At 50.8% G+C, this 13,530-nt stretch overlaps 1 protein-coding gene across 3 annotated transcripts; it reads left to right on the top strand.

The window, feature by feature from the left end:
* Positions 1–599: 599 nt before the first annotated feature.
* Positions 600–13,339, top strand: PAQR6 (progestin and adipoQ receptor family member 6). 3 transcript variants are annotated; one of them, XM_036757990.1, is made up of 8 exons: positions 600–617; positions 4,601–4,734; positions 6,363–6,490; positions 7,611–7,816; positions 8,089–8,215; positions 8,365–8,461; positions 8,798–8,948; positions 12,027–13,333. In XM_036757990.1, the coding sequence occupies exons 2-8, from the start codon at positions 4,684–4,686 to the stop codon at positions 12,299–12,301; spliced, it is 1,035 nt and encodes a 344-aa protein (XP_036613885.1). In that variant the 5' UTR covers positions 600–617; positions 4,601–4,683; the 3' UTR covers positions 12,302–13,333. The 3 variants fall into 3 exon arrangements, with proteins under 3 accessions (XP_036613885.1, XP_036613883.1, XP_036613884.1); XM_036757988.1 differs by lacking the exon at positions 600–617 and adding an exon at positions 3,190–3,301 and having other exon boundaries at positions 12,027–13,339; XM_036757989.1 differs by lacking the exon at positions 600–617 and adding an exon at positions 3,351–3,491.
* Positions 13,340–13,530: the final 191 nt, after the last annotated feature.

Raw genomic sequence — 13,530 nt, forward strand, 5'->3', positions numbered from 1 at the left:
TGCCTTTTGGAGATTCCTTTCTGTATAGAGTTCCCAGAGGAAAGGAAAATGGGATAGAAGTTCTGTTCTTCTCCAGAGTTGTCTTTCCCCCTCCCAACCCCCACCTTCGACAAAAGGCTGTTTGGGGAGGTCGGTAGGGTGTGAGTGTAGCTGAAGTGAGGGTGGTGGGGGGAAGGTGTTGGACTAAGCACACTGAAGGGTCACAACAGCTTGGAGTTGGGGACAGAATGGTTTGGAGAGGATGATCAAAATAGGAAGTGTCATAAAGGGAGGGGGCTCATCCCTGAAAGGTGAAAGTGGTTCCAAGGTAAAAGTCAACAAGTGATAAGCATGTTTGTGCAAGTCAGAAGCCCTCACTTCTCTTTCTGGCCTGGAAAGCCTTTGTCCTCCTCAGGGGTTAGGGAAAAGCAAATTTAATGGAATCCTAGGCAAGAAAAGGTAGGAAAGTACTGTAATTTACCCTAAGGGTCATCGCCTCCATTCCTCTGTCTCTGCACAGGATCATAGGATTTAAAGCTGGAGGGGACGTTAGAGACCATCTAGACCCTCATTTTACAGATGAGGAATCAGGCCCAGAGAGGATGGAGCCCTCCCCACCCCCAGCTCAACCAGACAGGGTAAGGGTGTATCTTAAGATCCTGTTCCAGATGGGAGAAGCTGATGCCTAATTTTAGTATTTCAGAGATAGAAGGAACATTAAAGATCATCTAGTCCAATCTTTTACAGCTGAGGAAACAGACAATGGGCAACTTCTTGTGCAAGGCTACATAGCAAATGGCAGGACCAGAATCTGAACCTAGGTTCTCTCACTTCCATTAGGGAGTTTCTAGTTTTCAGTCCTCTCCAGGAGTGGAATAGTTAGGGCTGTGGGAAGTCCAGTCATGCTGGGGGACTACAGGGACTAAGAAGATCAGGGATCTGTCAGCCAGAGGAGGAGTAGGGAAGTGAGGAGAGCTGGGCTGCTTAACAAATCCGATGCCTGTGGCTGGGGGCCTATGAAAGCTGGAGGTCAGGAGATAATGTGGGTAGCAGAAGTTCATAGAGATGTGGGTGATGGTGGAGACAGTATTTCAGAATTACAAAAGCACTGTCAGGTAGGGTTCCTTCCTCACACTGGGACTCTTCAAGTAAGGACTGGATGACCACTTGGGTATGTCATAGAACAGGTACTCAGTTATGCCAGGCCTTAGAGGGCCCTTCCAAATCAGAGACCGTGTCCTTGTTCCTTCAGTCACCTCTCCCACACACACAATCTCATCCTTGATTAAATGATAAGAAATAGTCTCAAGTGATGTTGCTGTTTAAATAGTTCTAGCTGGGTGCTATGAAGTAAAAGAAGTGCTTCCTATTGTCTAACCTCAAGCCCTTCTACTTTAGCAACAGGTTTGTAGAAAAAGCCCTGTTCTGAAGGGCTAGGTAGATTTGGAGATGGACCCAAGATAGGAAAGACTTTAAACCATCATGAGATAGCACTAAATCAGTCTGTTTTCCTGACCCCTCTGGGATGAAACTAGTCCAGAAAGTCTCTCCTGACTAGGAAGGGCCCAGATTTAGTCTGGTGACCCCCTCTGCCTCTGTCCTGGGCCCATATGCCCATGCCTGCGCATTCACACACGGAGACACACACGCATACCCTCTTTGGCAGAATAGAGAGGGAGGAAGGGCTGGCTATGGCGCCTGTGGGCATAAGGCCCAGGCTATGTGTAGAGCTGGGCAGCAGTGATCTGCCTGCTAATGGGGATGTACAGATTGACAGCCCTGGGGGACTAAGGGTCCCCCACTGACTGAGCCGTCCAATTGGCTGTATTGCCACCTCCTTTCTGCTTCCCTCAACTCCTAGTCCCGTAACACCATGTCCCACCAAGGCAGGACAAGGCAGGAATTGTTCCCCCTTTGTCTTTCCATTCTACCCCCCACCCCCACCCCCAAGATCCTGCCTCCTAGCCCAGACCTCTGGTACCAGTAGGGATTATTGCCAGCCTTGCCCAGCCTCTAGGGCCTAAGAAAAGGAAGCCAGGCCGTGGATTGAGGTTTCCCTGACCACAGCCTCGGTGGGGATCCTACCATCCTGGTGGAACAGGACATCCCAGAGACATCCCAGATCAGACCCTTTACATGAGACATACCATCTTCTGGGTAAGAAATGGCTTATATTTTCATGAGATGGGGACTTTCTTCTGGACATCAATGTGATCGAATCAGCCATTCCCCCATCTCCAGGGTACCTCTTGCTCCTCCCCCCTTTCTGGGGATATTGAAGCTCAGAGTTAGGAATCAGGTGTCCCCTGACTCTGGTCATGTCACTCTGACTAAGCGTCTTTCTTCCCCAGCCCATACCCACACCGTACCCCAATCCTCTCAGGACTCAGTCATCTCCCTAGAGATAGTATATGTCCCCCCCAGCGTCATCTCCGTGGTGATGGTATCCTTCTATGCCCACCCCAATCTGCTCAGATCTCTAAGCACTACTAGCAACTTCCACTTATGGAACAGAGCGATTTTAAGACTAAGAACTTTGCCTGTAGCATTTGGGAAGAATTAAGACTTAGGTATTCTGTACCCTTCACTCAATATTTGAACCCAAGTTCTTCCCTGAGCAGTGTGCCTGGCTCCCCAGTCCTAACCCTTCCCCTCCCAACTCACGCTCCCCATTATATTCCATGGCTTGGCTGGGTGGACAGACTCTTACATCCTATCCTCATCTTCCCCCTATGTCCCTCGGGCATCTCAGTGATGTGCTATGTGATGCAGTCCTAAAGGAACCTTGGAGGTCCGTTAGGGTGAGAGGAGATTGGGTGCCTGACCCCCCTGGGATTTTCCTGGAGAAAATGAGAAGCACTGAGTTGGGAGAACATCGGCAATGAGGGAGAGAAGGGGAGTGAGGATGGGCAGTGGGAGACCGTGGAGGAGACAGACCAAGAGAAACAGACTGTGTCAGACAGGGAAGGGAAGCAAGGAGTTAAAAGGGTGACAGACAGACCAATGGAGATAAAACAGGGAAGACTGAACCCCCAGGCCAGTAGGATCAAGGGAAGTTGGCAAACAAGGAATAGAACTGGAAAGTTTTATGTGCTGGGGCTGGGCTAGGGCTGGGCTGGGCTGGACTGGGCTGGGCTAGACTTGAGGTGGGGGGAGTGACATCTCTCCTCCCCTGGGGGCGGTTCCTGTCCAGCCTGGCCCTGCCCCTCCACTTGTGCCAAGGAATGTGCCTGAGAAAGGAGGCTAAAGCAGCGGGTGGGGGAGCCTGGGACAGAGCTGGGCCCAGACAGGGGCCACGGAGCCTGGAGAGACAGCTTCACAGGTCTGGGGGAGCCTAGAGGGAAAGGGGAGGGCAAAAGATTCAGAAGAGATTGGGACCCGGTACGGAACTCCCCAAGGCCCCTCCCCTTCCCAAAGAAGACCCAGACATGCAGCATCCCAGGATCCTCCCCATCCTAGAGAGGACCTAAGCATTCTGCACCCCCCTCCTCCCCAGGCCTTCTCTCGTCCAGGTATCTGGGTCCTAACCCATTTCCCATCCCAGCTTGGCCTTAGTTGTTCTTCCTTCCAAGACTCCTCCCCATTCCAGAGAGGACACAAGTGTCCTGCCCCTGGGTTCCCAGCTCCAGACCTGCTTTCTGAGTCCTAGGTTCCTCTTTTCCCCTGTGAGATGTTTTCTGGGTTCAGCCTGGGCCTGGGCACATTGCCTGTTGAGTGTCTTCTCTTGGGTGGGGCAGCATAGGGTAGGGCCTAACAAAGCCAGAACACCTGGGTCCCATGCCTGAAACAGACTTGGTGGGGAGAAGGGAGACAACCAGGCAACCAGCCCCTTGTCTAGGTCCCCTGAGGCTGCCCAGTCCCTCTCAATGGGGTGCTTGTCCATAATAGACAAAGGAGGATTGAATGAAATGGTCACAGTGGAATGGGCACTGCCCAGGGCCAAGTGGATGAGATAGTCACCCCATCCTGGGACCAGGCACATAGGAGAGGTGATTGGGGTCAAAGAACCAAACCTCTGGGTCTTTTCTAGGAAAGGGGGGTTGCAGAGGGCTGGGAGCCTAGGTTCTCTCTGGTTGAGGGAAAAGAAATCAGAAAAGTTCTCTGGGAAAGGGGAGAGGTCAGGGGTCCAAACATTTGAGCCCTGTCTGTGAAAGGGGTGGAGGGGTTTGGGAACCACAATCCTGGACAAAGAGGCTATATTTAGGGTAGGGATAGGAGGTGGGGAGGGGTAAGACACTGTGTTATGTTAGACAATTGTTAGGTGGGGGGGGTAGGTTGGGCTCTTTCCCAAATTGAAAGGAAGTTAAGCCTGGCTTCCCACAGCCCTACAGGAAACCAGGGCGGGAAAGGGGCCCCTGACTCCCCTCAACACACCTCTCCCCGAACACACACATCCAGAAAATCGCTGTTCCAGGCAAAGTGTCTCCCTATTCCCTGGTTCTAGCCTCTCAGAAGACTCCCAGGGGAGAGGGGAGTCAGTTTGGCAGTCTGGGTGCCTGGTGCCTGCCTGACTCCAGCTCAGGGTCTGGATAATGGCAGAGGGTTGGTGGGAGCCGGGCTGGGCTGGCTCTTATGGGTGAGGATGATTTTTGCTTTTGCTTCCCTTTTTCCATGTCTCTAGCACTCCAGGGTCCATTGACTGTGGTTGAGGCAGGGAGGGGGGGCAGCCCCTTTCCTGGGGGTGCCCCCCCGCACTGAGCCACTATGCTGAGCATCAAGCTACCACAGCTGCTCCGGGTTCATCAGGTCCCTCGGGTAAGAGAGGGGTCCCCTCCAATCCATCTCCCTCCACTTTCGCAGCCTTCTTCTCTCCTCTACCCTGTCCTCTTGAGCTAACCTAGGGTGAGAATTGTCTCTTTCCAAGGAGAGTTTTACTTCTCCATTTTATAGGTTCTCATTTCTATAGCCATGAAAGGTGGAAAAAGTACTTTCCTGTAAAATATATAGCATACCCCCATTTTGTCTGTGAAGAAACCAAAGCTCAGAAACCTTAAGTGGTTTGTCTGAGTTAGAGGGTATTAAGAATTTATTAAATGCCTACTCTGGGCGAGGCTCTGTTGACCCAAAGAAAGGGTAAGGACAGTCCCTGCCCATGACCCGCTCACAATCTAATGGAGCAGAGATGGTAGGGTAAAGAGGAGGGCATGGTGTCTGAAGGGAAAGTACTAGAATGAAGAGGGATTATTCGGATAGACTTCCTCCAGAGGTGGGATTGTAGCTGAGACCTGAAGGAAGCCACGGAAGGCAAGGGAGCAGAGCATTCCCCTCCTGGGGGCCAGTATCAGAGTTGGGTCTTCTTCTTGTTTTGACCAGGGCTACCTTCATTCCACTCTCTCAGTCTTAGTAATAACAGTAATAGCTGTCATTTAGTGTAGTAACAATATTTCATTTGGACATGAGAGGCAGCCTGGTATGGTCACAAAACTAGGAAGACCTGGGTGCAAGTGGTCCCTCTGTCACATACTGATGGTGTGGCCCTGGGCAAGTTACCTAAGCTCTCAGTGTTCTAGGCCAATGGTGTCAAATGCTAAGTGGGAGCAACTGAACAATAAGGATTCCTGCAAGTCACACATTGGCTTAGAAAACCACATATTAACATTATCTGTGTTTTATTGCATTTTAATTTTGTTCAATATTTCCCAATTGGGGGAGCACTAGGCAACTTTCCAAAACTAAGTAATTCTATATTGTAGGGAAGGTGCAGACCTATATTAGTAGAGGGAATTTCTGTTACGAGCTTCCAAAGCCTCGTAACTATGCTCAGGGTTCCCCCCAAGCCCCAGGCCTCTGCCTAAGCAAAGGACCTGATCTCGCAGACAATGTACGGGGCGGGAGCCGAGAAAGATGGTGAAATGACTCCGTTTATTATTTCAGCAAGCAGCACATTTATACCTTTAGTGACGCAGGTACATTCTTTGGTTACGTGGGTGAAGGACAGGTGAAAATTCAATACACCTGGGTCCTAGGACCGCCCCAACTCCGCCTACTCTCCTCCCCTTCTCTTCCCGCGCTACCTGAAGCTCCCTGCAGGCAGGCAGTCCAGCAAAGAACCGGAAGTTCCACATGCTCTGCCAGAGAGCCGGAAGTTCCACGTGGTCAGGCAGGTCCGGGCTCAGGCAAAGACCTGGAATTGCCAGGGAGGCAACAAAGGCGAGACCCCTCCTCCTGGCTCCACCCACATCCCAAAGCCCTGAGTTTATCTCAGCAGGCCCCTGGGGCTAGAGGTCGGAGGAGGACAGGGCTCAGCTCTAACGCGGCCCGCAACAAATTTCCTCCCCTGGACTTGTCTTATACTAATGAAATCCCAAGTCAGGTTTCTATCCCTATCTCCTTTGAATAGCACTGTACTACTCCAGGCTCTGAGCTCTTCACTTCTTCCCTAGGTCTTCTGGGAAGATGGAATCATCTCAGGTTACCGCCACCCTACTAGCTCTGCCCTGGACTGTGTGCTCAGCTCCTTCCAGATGACAAATGAGACTGTCAACATCTGGACCCACTTCCTGCCTACCTGGTGACAAGGAGGGGCCATGGGGTGGGGTAGAGTGAAGGAGTTAGCAGGAGGACAGGAGAAGGGAGAGGCGAGGGAGGAGGAGAAAGAGGAGGAGGAGTGAAGAGAGATGGGCAGCAGGGATAGGGAAGGCATGGAAGGCAGGTCCCTGGGTGGGATTTAAAGGGTCAGTGGGTGTGTGGTCTAGATCTACCTTCTCTTGGAAGCCAAAGACTGAAGAACAGAGACCAAGGCCAGTAAATCTATCAATCATATTTCAAGGCACTTTCCTCACATCATTTGTGGGAGGCAGACCAGCAATCTAGATATCATGATCTCCTTTTAATAGATGGAGAAGTTGAGCCTCAGAGAGGTGAAGTGGTCTACAAGGTCTTCGGATGTTGAACTGGGACCATCGGACCCTCTTTCTCCTTTTACAGTAGAGGAAATGGAAAACGAAGAGAAGTTAAATAATTTGCCCATTAACACAGATAGGAAGTAGTTGGATTTGAACCTAGGACAACTGACTCTTCAAATGGAGTGGTCTTACCCAGCACTATTTGGTAGCAAGGGCCATGGCCCCCAAACCCAATCACAGGATTCACACAGGTCATAGAACCTTGGGTTTAGGAGTCAAAAGCTCAGATCTTGGGACAGCGAGGTCTGGGGCATCCTTAGGGTCATGAGATTAGAGATTTGGAGCAGAAAGAGACCTCAGAGGCCACCTGGTCCATTTTACAGATTGGACCCAGAGAATAAGCAGTTGGCTTGGGGCTAATCCAGTGTTCCCCTGTACCATGCCACCTCCCTCCCATGCTCTCTCCCTCTCAGGGCTTGACTCCCCTTGAGGAGCACAGGGTCCCTGGGTCAGCAGCTAAGTATATTTTCTCAGGGTGGACTGCAGCCTTGACTGTGATACAGTGATAGGAGGCCTGGCTTGGGAGCCAAGAGACCTGGATTCTGGTCCTGGCTCTGTCTTGAACAAGTTTTTGGACCTCAGTTTTCAAAGCTATAAAATGGGAGTTCTATCGCCACTCTGAGGTTCCCTCTGGCTCTAAAACCTAGGATCCTATGACCTCCAAAACTGGGGGGAAGATATCTTGAGGTTGCTTCTGGCTCTGCTCTCTGTATTCCCTGGTTCTAGGTATTTCCTGTGGCGGCTCCTGGCCCTGGCTGAGGGTCCTGGCTTCTGGTCAGAGCCATACCACTGGCCACTGCTAGTGTACCTGCTGCTCATCTGCCTGTATCCATTCACATCCTGCTGTGCCCACACCTTCAGCTCCATGTCACCCCGAGCCCGCCACATCTGTTACTTCCTGGACTATGGCGCCCTCAGCCTCTATAGCCTCGGTGAGCCCAGGGACCTCCCATACTGGCATTGAGCTATTCTCTGTGGGATGCTGGCATGAGGCCTCCCCTCCCTGTTCATCACAGGCTCCCTAGAATTTCAGGGGCCAGCTCTCTGTACCCACTTGTTGTTGTTTTTTTTTTTAAACCAAGAACCCAGGCTTTCCTCCACTCGCTTTTTTCCCAAGCCAATGCCCAGGGGCCCTGGCATCCCCATTGGGAGCCCCAGGGAACACCAGGAACAGGAATTACAGGCCACCCCTATGTTCCCCCAGGCTGTGCACTCACGTATGGAGCCTATGCCATGCCTTCTTCCTGGCTCAGCAGCCCCCTGCATCAGCTGTTCGTGCCCACAGCCACAGTCAACTCTCTCCTCTGCACCTGCCTTTCCTGTTATTCGAGGTACCTGCCACCTCAGTCGTGGCTGTGCTCACTGAAGTGGCCCTCCTGTCCCATCATGCCCTATGTCCTTCCACTCAGCACAGAGAACAAGGCTTCAGGCTCCCCTTTGTGTGGGACTTGGAGGATGACTCTGACCTTCCCTCCTTCAGGTTTCTAGAACTGGAGAACCCACGGCTCAGTAAGGTCTTGCGCACAGTGGCCTTTGCCTACCCTTTCTTCTTCGACAACCTCCCACTTTTTTATCGGGTAAAGGTGGGGGATAGCCCCAAACCCAACCCCTGGTATCACAGCCTCAGCTCTTCAACCCAATGGTCCAGAATCCTTTCCCTCCTTCCCCCGGGGAGGCATCTCAGCTTCCTCCCTGTGACCCAGACTCCTAATTCCCAGTTCCAGCCTTGCCCTAGAACCCCTAGCTCTAGACCTCGGACCCAGGCATCCCAAGTCTCATCAGGGGATCCACGTATCTCAGCCCCCCAGGCCCAGAACCCAGGGGTCCAAGCATGAAGTCATGATCTCAAGTCTTAGACACTCTCACCCAATGTGTCCCTTCCTTCCCCTGCCCCCTGCCCCCCGCCTCCCCAGCTCCTGTTCTGTTCCAGTGGGGGCTTCAGCTGTGGGCAGGAAGCTCTGAGTGCCAACCACAGCTACCACCTGCTTTGTGCCCTGCTCACTGGTTTCCTCTTTGCCTCCCACCTCCCTGAACGTCTGGCACCTGGCCGCTTCGACTATATTGGTGAGGGCGAGGGCGAGGGCAAGGGTGAGGCCTGTCCTGGGAGTGTGGGGGAGACAACTCCTGGGTTTCTTAAAAGGCAAAATAGGAGGAAATGTGGCATAGGAGAGATAAAGGATACAACAGGAGGAACCTCCCAATGTAGGATATGGTCTGAAGGTTTGCTTATAATTTGGCTGTTAGGAAAACCCTTTTTCCGCTAAAAACAATGTTATAAATACAGAAGCCAATGATGCAGATAACTAGATAACCAGTGCTCATGTTTGTAAAGTCCTTTAGACAACATCCTCATAGAACAGGTGATGCAGATTAGCAAGGAAACAGGCTTAGAGAAATGACTTGCCCAAGGTCACACAGCTAGTTGTCAGTAAGGATTCAAACCTAGCTCATCTTACTCCAGATTCAGTGTTCTTTTTTCTTTCTTTCTCTTTCTTCCTACTCTTTCTTCCTTCCTTTCTTTTCTTCTCTTCCTCCTTTTCTCCCTCCCTCCTTTTCTTTCTCTCTTTTTCTTCCTTTCTTTTCTTTCCTTCCCCCAGCATTTTTTCCCCCCTATACCACGATATCTCCCATTTGTAATGACCTGAGTTATGGGGCCAGGAAACTGGAGACTATGCCCTGTCTATGCCCTTCCAGGAAGAAAGAGGAAGGAGTGTTTCTTGCCTATTTGGCCCCCCAAATTTTAAGATATTCAGAAAGTCTGATATCCTTCCATCTCCCTTTCTGTGTCCCTCCCCCCAGCAATTCCATATCTTAGGCCCCTCACTTGGCCAGTTCACCCCCCCAAAATGCTCCCAAGTATCACCATCACATGGCGGCTGGGAGGACAGGGTTTTCTTTGTAAACCTTGCAGCACTATAGAAATGTGAGTTACTCTACTTCAAGTCTTCGATGGGTCCATGATCTTAGCGATCCAGGCATTCCTTCCACTTGTGCAGATTGCAACCTCTTCATGCTTTCTAGTCATTTGCAGTTCTTGTCCGTGTCCCTCAGAGGTCAGTCAGTCAAACGAACATATATTAAATGCCTACTATGTGCCAGGTACTGTGCTAAGCACTGGGGATACAAGGAAAGGCACCCCCTGCCCTCCAGGGCTCATAGTCTAATGGGAGAGTCAATATGTAAACGAGTATGTACAAACAATGTATAGACAGGATAAACCAAAAATATTCAATGGAGGGAAGGCATTAGAATCAAGAGGGATTAGGAACTGCTTCCCTGCTTCCCCGCAGAAGGTGGATTTTAGTTGGGACTTGAAGGAAGACAGCAGGTAGAGAAGAAGTTTGGAGAGGGAGCATCTTGCTCAAAGAACAGCTAAGAGTCAGTGTCACTAGATCCAAGAGTAGGTGGGGCATGGCATGTGCTGAGGATGGGATGTAAGGTGAAGACTAGAAAGGTGGAGGGGGAGAGGTAATGAAGAGCCGCTAGGGAGCCACTGGCATTTATTGGGCAGACCTGTACTTTTAGGATCTCTTGGGCAGCTGAATGGAGGATGGATTGGAGTGGGGGGAGACTTGAGGCAGGCACACCCAGCATTGCAGTAGTCCAGGTGTGAGGTGATGAGAGTCTGCATCAGGGTGGTGGCAGGGTCCGAGGAGAGAAGGGACTAATGTGAGAGATGGTGCGGAGATGAAATCAACAGGCTGTGGCAGCAGACTGGACATAGGGTGGGAAAGAGGTGAGAGAGAATAAGGAGTCTAGGGTAACCCCAAGGTTTGGGGCCTGGAGGACTAGAAGCGGGGGCTGGTGCCCCCAAAGTAATAAGGAAGTTTGGAAGGCAGAAGATATGGAAGGAAAGATAACATTCAGTTTTGGACATGTTGAATTTAAGATGTCTATGAGAGATCCAGTTGGATATGACTAATAGGTGGTTGGAGATGCAAGACTGGAACTTAGCCAAGAGGTTAAGGATGGTTAAGTAGATTTTAAAATCATTAGCATAAAGATGATGATCGAATTTGCGAGAGCTGATGAGATCACTAAATGAAATTGTATAGAGAAGGCAGCCCAGGACAGAGCCCTGTGGGATGCCCATTAGTGTTCCTGACGTGGATGATCCAGCTATGGAGACTAAGAAGTGGCCAGATAGGTAGGAGAAGAACTAAGAGAAGGCAGAGTCCTGAAAACCCAGAGAGAAGAGAGTGTCTCTAAGAGGGGTGATTGATAGTATCAGAAGTTGCAGAGAGGTCAAGAAAGTCAAGGAGTGAGAAAAGGCCATGGATTTGGCAATTAAGAGATCATTGGTAACTTTGGAGAGGGTAGTTTGGGTTGAATGAGGAGGTTGGAAGCCAGTCTGCTGGGGGTTCAGAAGTGAGTGAGAGAGTCCACCCAACCAGTCGGAGGCTCCCTGGAAATCTTTTAAAATTCTGTGGATATCAGTGGATCACATGGACTGTCCATCTGTTATCCATCTCCTTGATGATAAAGATATTATTACCCTCCAAGATTACCTCTTCTTTCACATAATTAAAGCTACATTTCCTCAGCATACCAGTAATAGCAGTAACTCCCATCTGTGTGGCTCGCCCTTTAAAGCTTGTAAAGCATTTCCCTACCACCCAGGATTAAGTAGTGTCCCCTTTACACACCCAAAGAGGAGGCTTGTTAATCCCAACAAGCCTGAAATTAGTTAATGGTAGGCAGGGTCACAAAATGTAATGAAGATACAAACCATGAGAGGCAAGGTATTTGGGTGTCTGAGCACCACCACAATGGCAAGACTGTCCAGCCCAGGAGTCTGCCCTTGGTGTCAGCACCCTGAAGCTGTTCCTGCTTTTCCCAGGAAGCAGGGACCCAGTTCTCTCTGTAGAAGCAGCCAGGGGCTAAGCAGATGCATGTGTGTGCCATGTTTATAGGTTGGAGACTGCCTGTAAGTTCATAAAATGTCATTGCTCAAAGATGTAATGCTACCAAAGGAACTTAGAACTCATCTGGCTTGAACCCTCATTCTGTAGAAAGAAAACAGGCTGAGAGGGACTAATCATGGAAACCCACAGGACAAAGGAACTCTAAGGAGAGAAAGTGGGAGGAGGGAAAGGACCAGAGGTATGTACGGACCCCTAACACTCTTGCCTTCTCCCACAGGCCATAGTCACCAGCTGTTCCACATCTGTGCAGTGCTAGGCACTCATTTCCAACTGGAGGCAGTGCTAGCTGACATGGGGGCACGGCGGGACTGGCTGGCAGCTCATAGCACTCCCTCATCCTTGGCGGCCACTGTGACCACCATGGGCCTTGCTGTGACTGGGAACCTGCTCATTATTGCCATCTTCACAGCAGCCCTGCTTCGTGCCCCCCAGGCCTGCCCCCTACTGCAAGAGACCCAGCCTGAGTCAGTAGGCAGGGCCAAGGGGGAATAAGAAGAGGAGGAGCCCCAGAAGGCTACTTCTCCCCAGAGACCACACCATCTAACTCCCCAGGTTCTGGCTCAATCTGCTACCACCCTTCACCCTGATAGTTTTTTCATCTCTAGGAGAGAAATAGACCAGGGACCCTAGGTATTCAGATTCCCAGGCCCTGACTGAGCTCTGGGAGGCTGAGGGTAGAACATCCTGGGCCTAAAAGAAAGAGGCTGTGAGGGGAGGAGAAAAGTAGAAGAGGAAATGGGGATAGGGAGAGAGAAGAGGGGCTGGGATGAAAGGGCAGGGGAGGAGATGGAGCAGGAGACCTCTTGTTTTGAGTGGAGGTAGATGCTAAGGGTGAGAGATGGGACAGGCTAGTGGAAGAAGGCCTGGGGATCCCTCAGGTCTCTAAAGTGTGTCCAGGCTCAGGGGGTTGGAGAGGATCTTTGAAGGGTTCAAATTGAATTTGCTTTTGAGCTGTGTAGAAGAGAACCTGGCATCTAAGCACCACAGGTTGGGCCAGAGTAAGCTGTTAGGGATATTAGAAATTCCAATAGGGGCCACGCCTATTAGGTTATCTGGGCCTAGGTTAGAACAATGTAGGGAAAGTGTTATAGACACAAGGGAACACTATTAGGTGTCAAATATTAAGGTGTCTTACTGGGATTCCTGGATTCAGGATCATGCAGAGAATCTGAGTCAGTCTTTGGGGAAACAACTCTCTTTAGGGACCCTTGGAGTCCCCATGATCAATGACCCCCTCTTCCTGAGGAAACTAACACCATTAATTTAGACTTCACCAAAGGGGCCATGCTTTAACCCCAACCTTTGGGACCAAACTCAAGAGGGGAGAAGGACAGGAGACACCTGCCTCACCTGGCCCTCTGGCATGCGGAAATGACCAGAATATCATGATCTCCAAGCCAAGATGAGAGGCAAAATGGAAAAAGGAACCGATTGATTCCTGGGAGAAACTGGATTGAAACAGTTAGAGCCTCTTGGTGTGTGTGTCTGCTTTATTAGCACCTACTTGCCAATAAAAATTTCCTCCCCCTCGGTGCGGCCTGTGGTGGTCTTCGGAGCCAAGAAGCCCCTGTCATAGTCCCATGGCCAGGGCATGCCTTTGCAAGCTGAGTATATGACTAGAGATGTGCAGTCTGCTCAGCCATGGGAAGCATCCTGAGGAGGGAGGCGTCGTGGAACAAGGACCACACAAACAGCCACCAAGCTCAAAGGGGCAGGACTGA

This window comes from Trichosurus vulpecula, chromosome 4, assembly GCF_011100635.1.
Source record: "Trichosurus vulpecula isolate mTriVul1 chromosome 4, mTriVul1.pri, whole genome shotgun sequence".
Lineage (NCBI taxonomy): Eukaryota > Metazoa > Chordata > Mammalia > Diprotodontia > Phalangeridae > Trichosurus > Trichosurus vulpecula.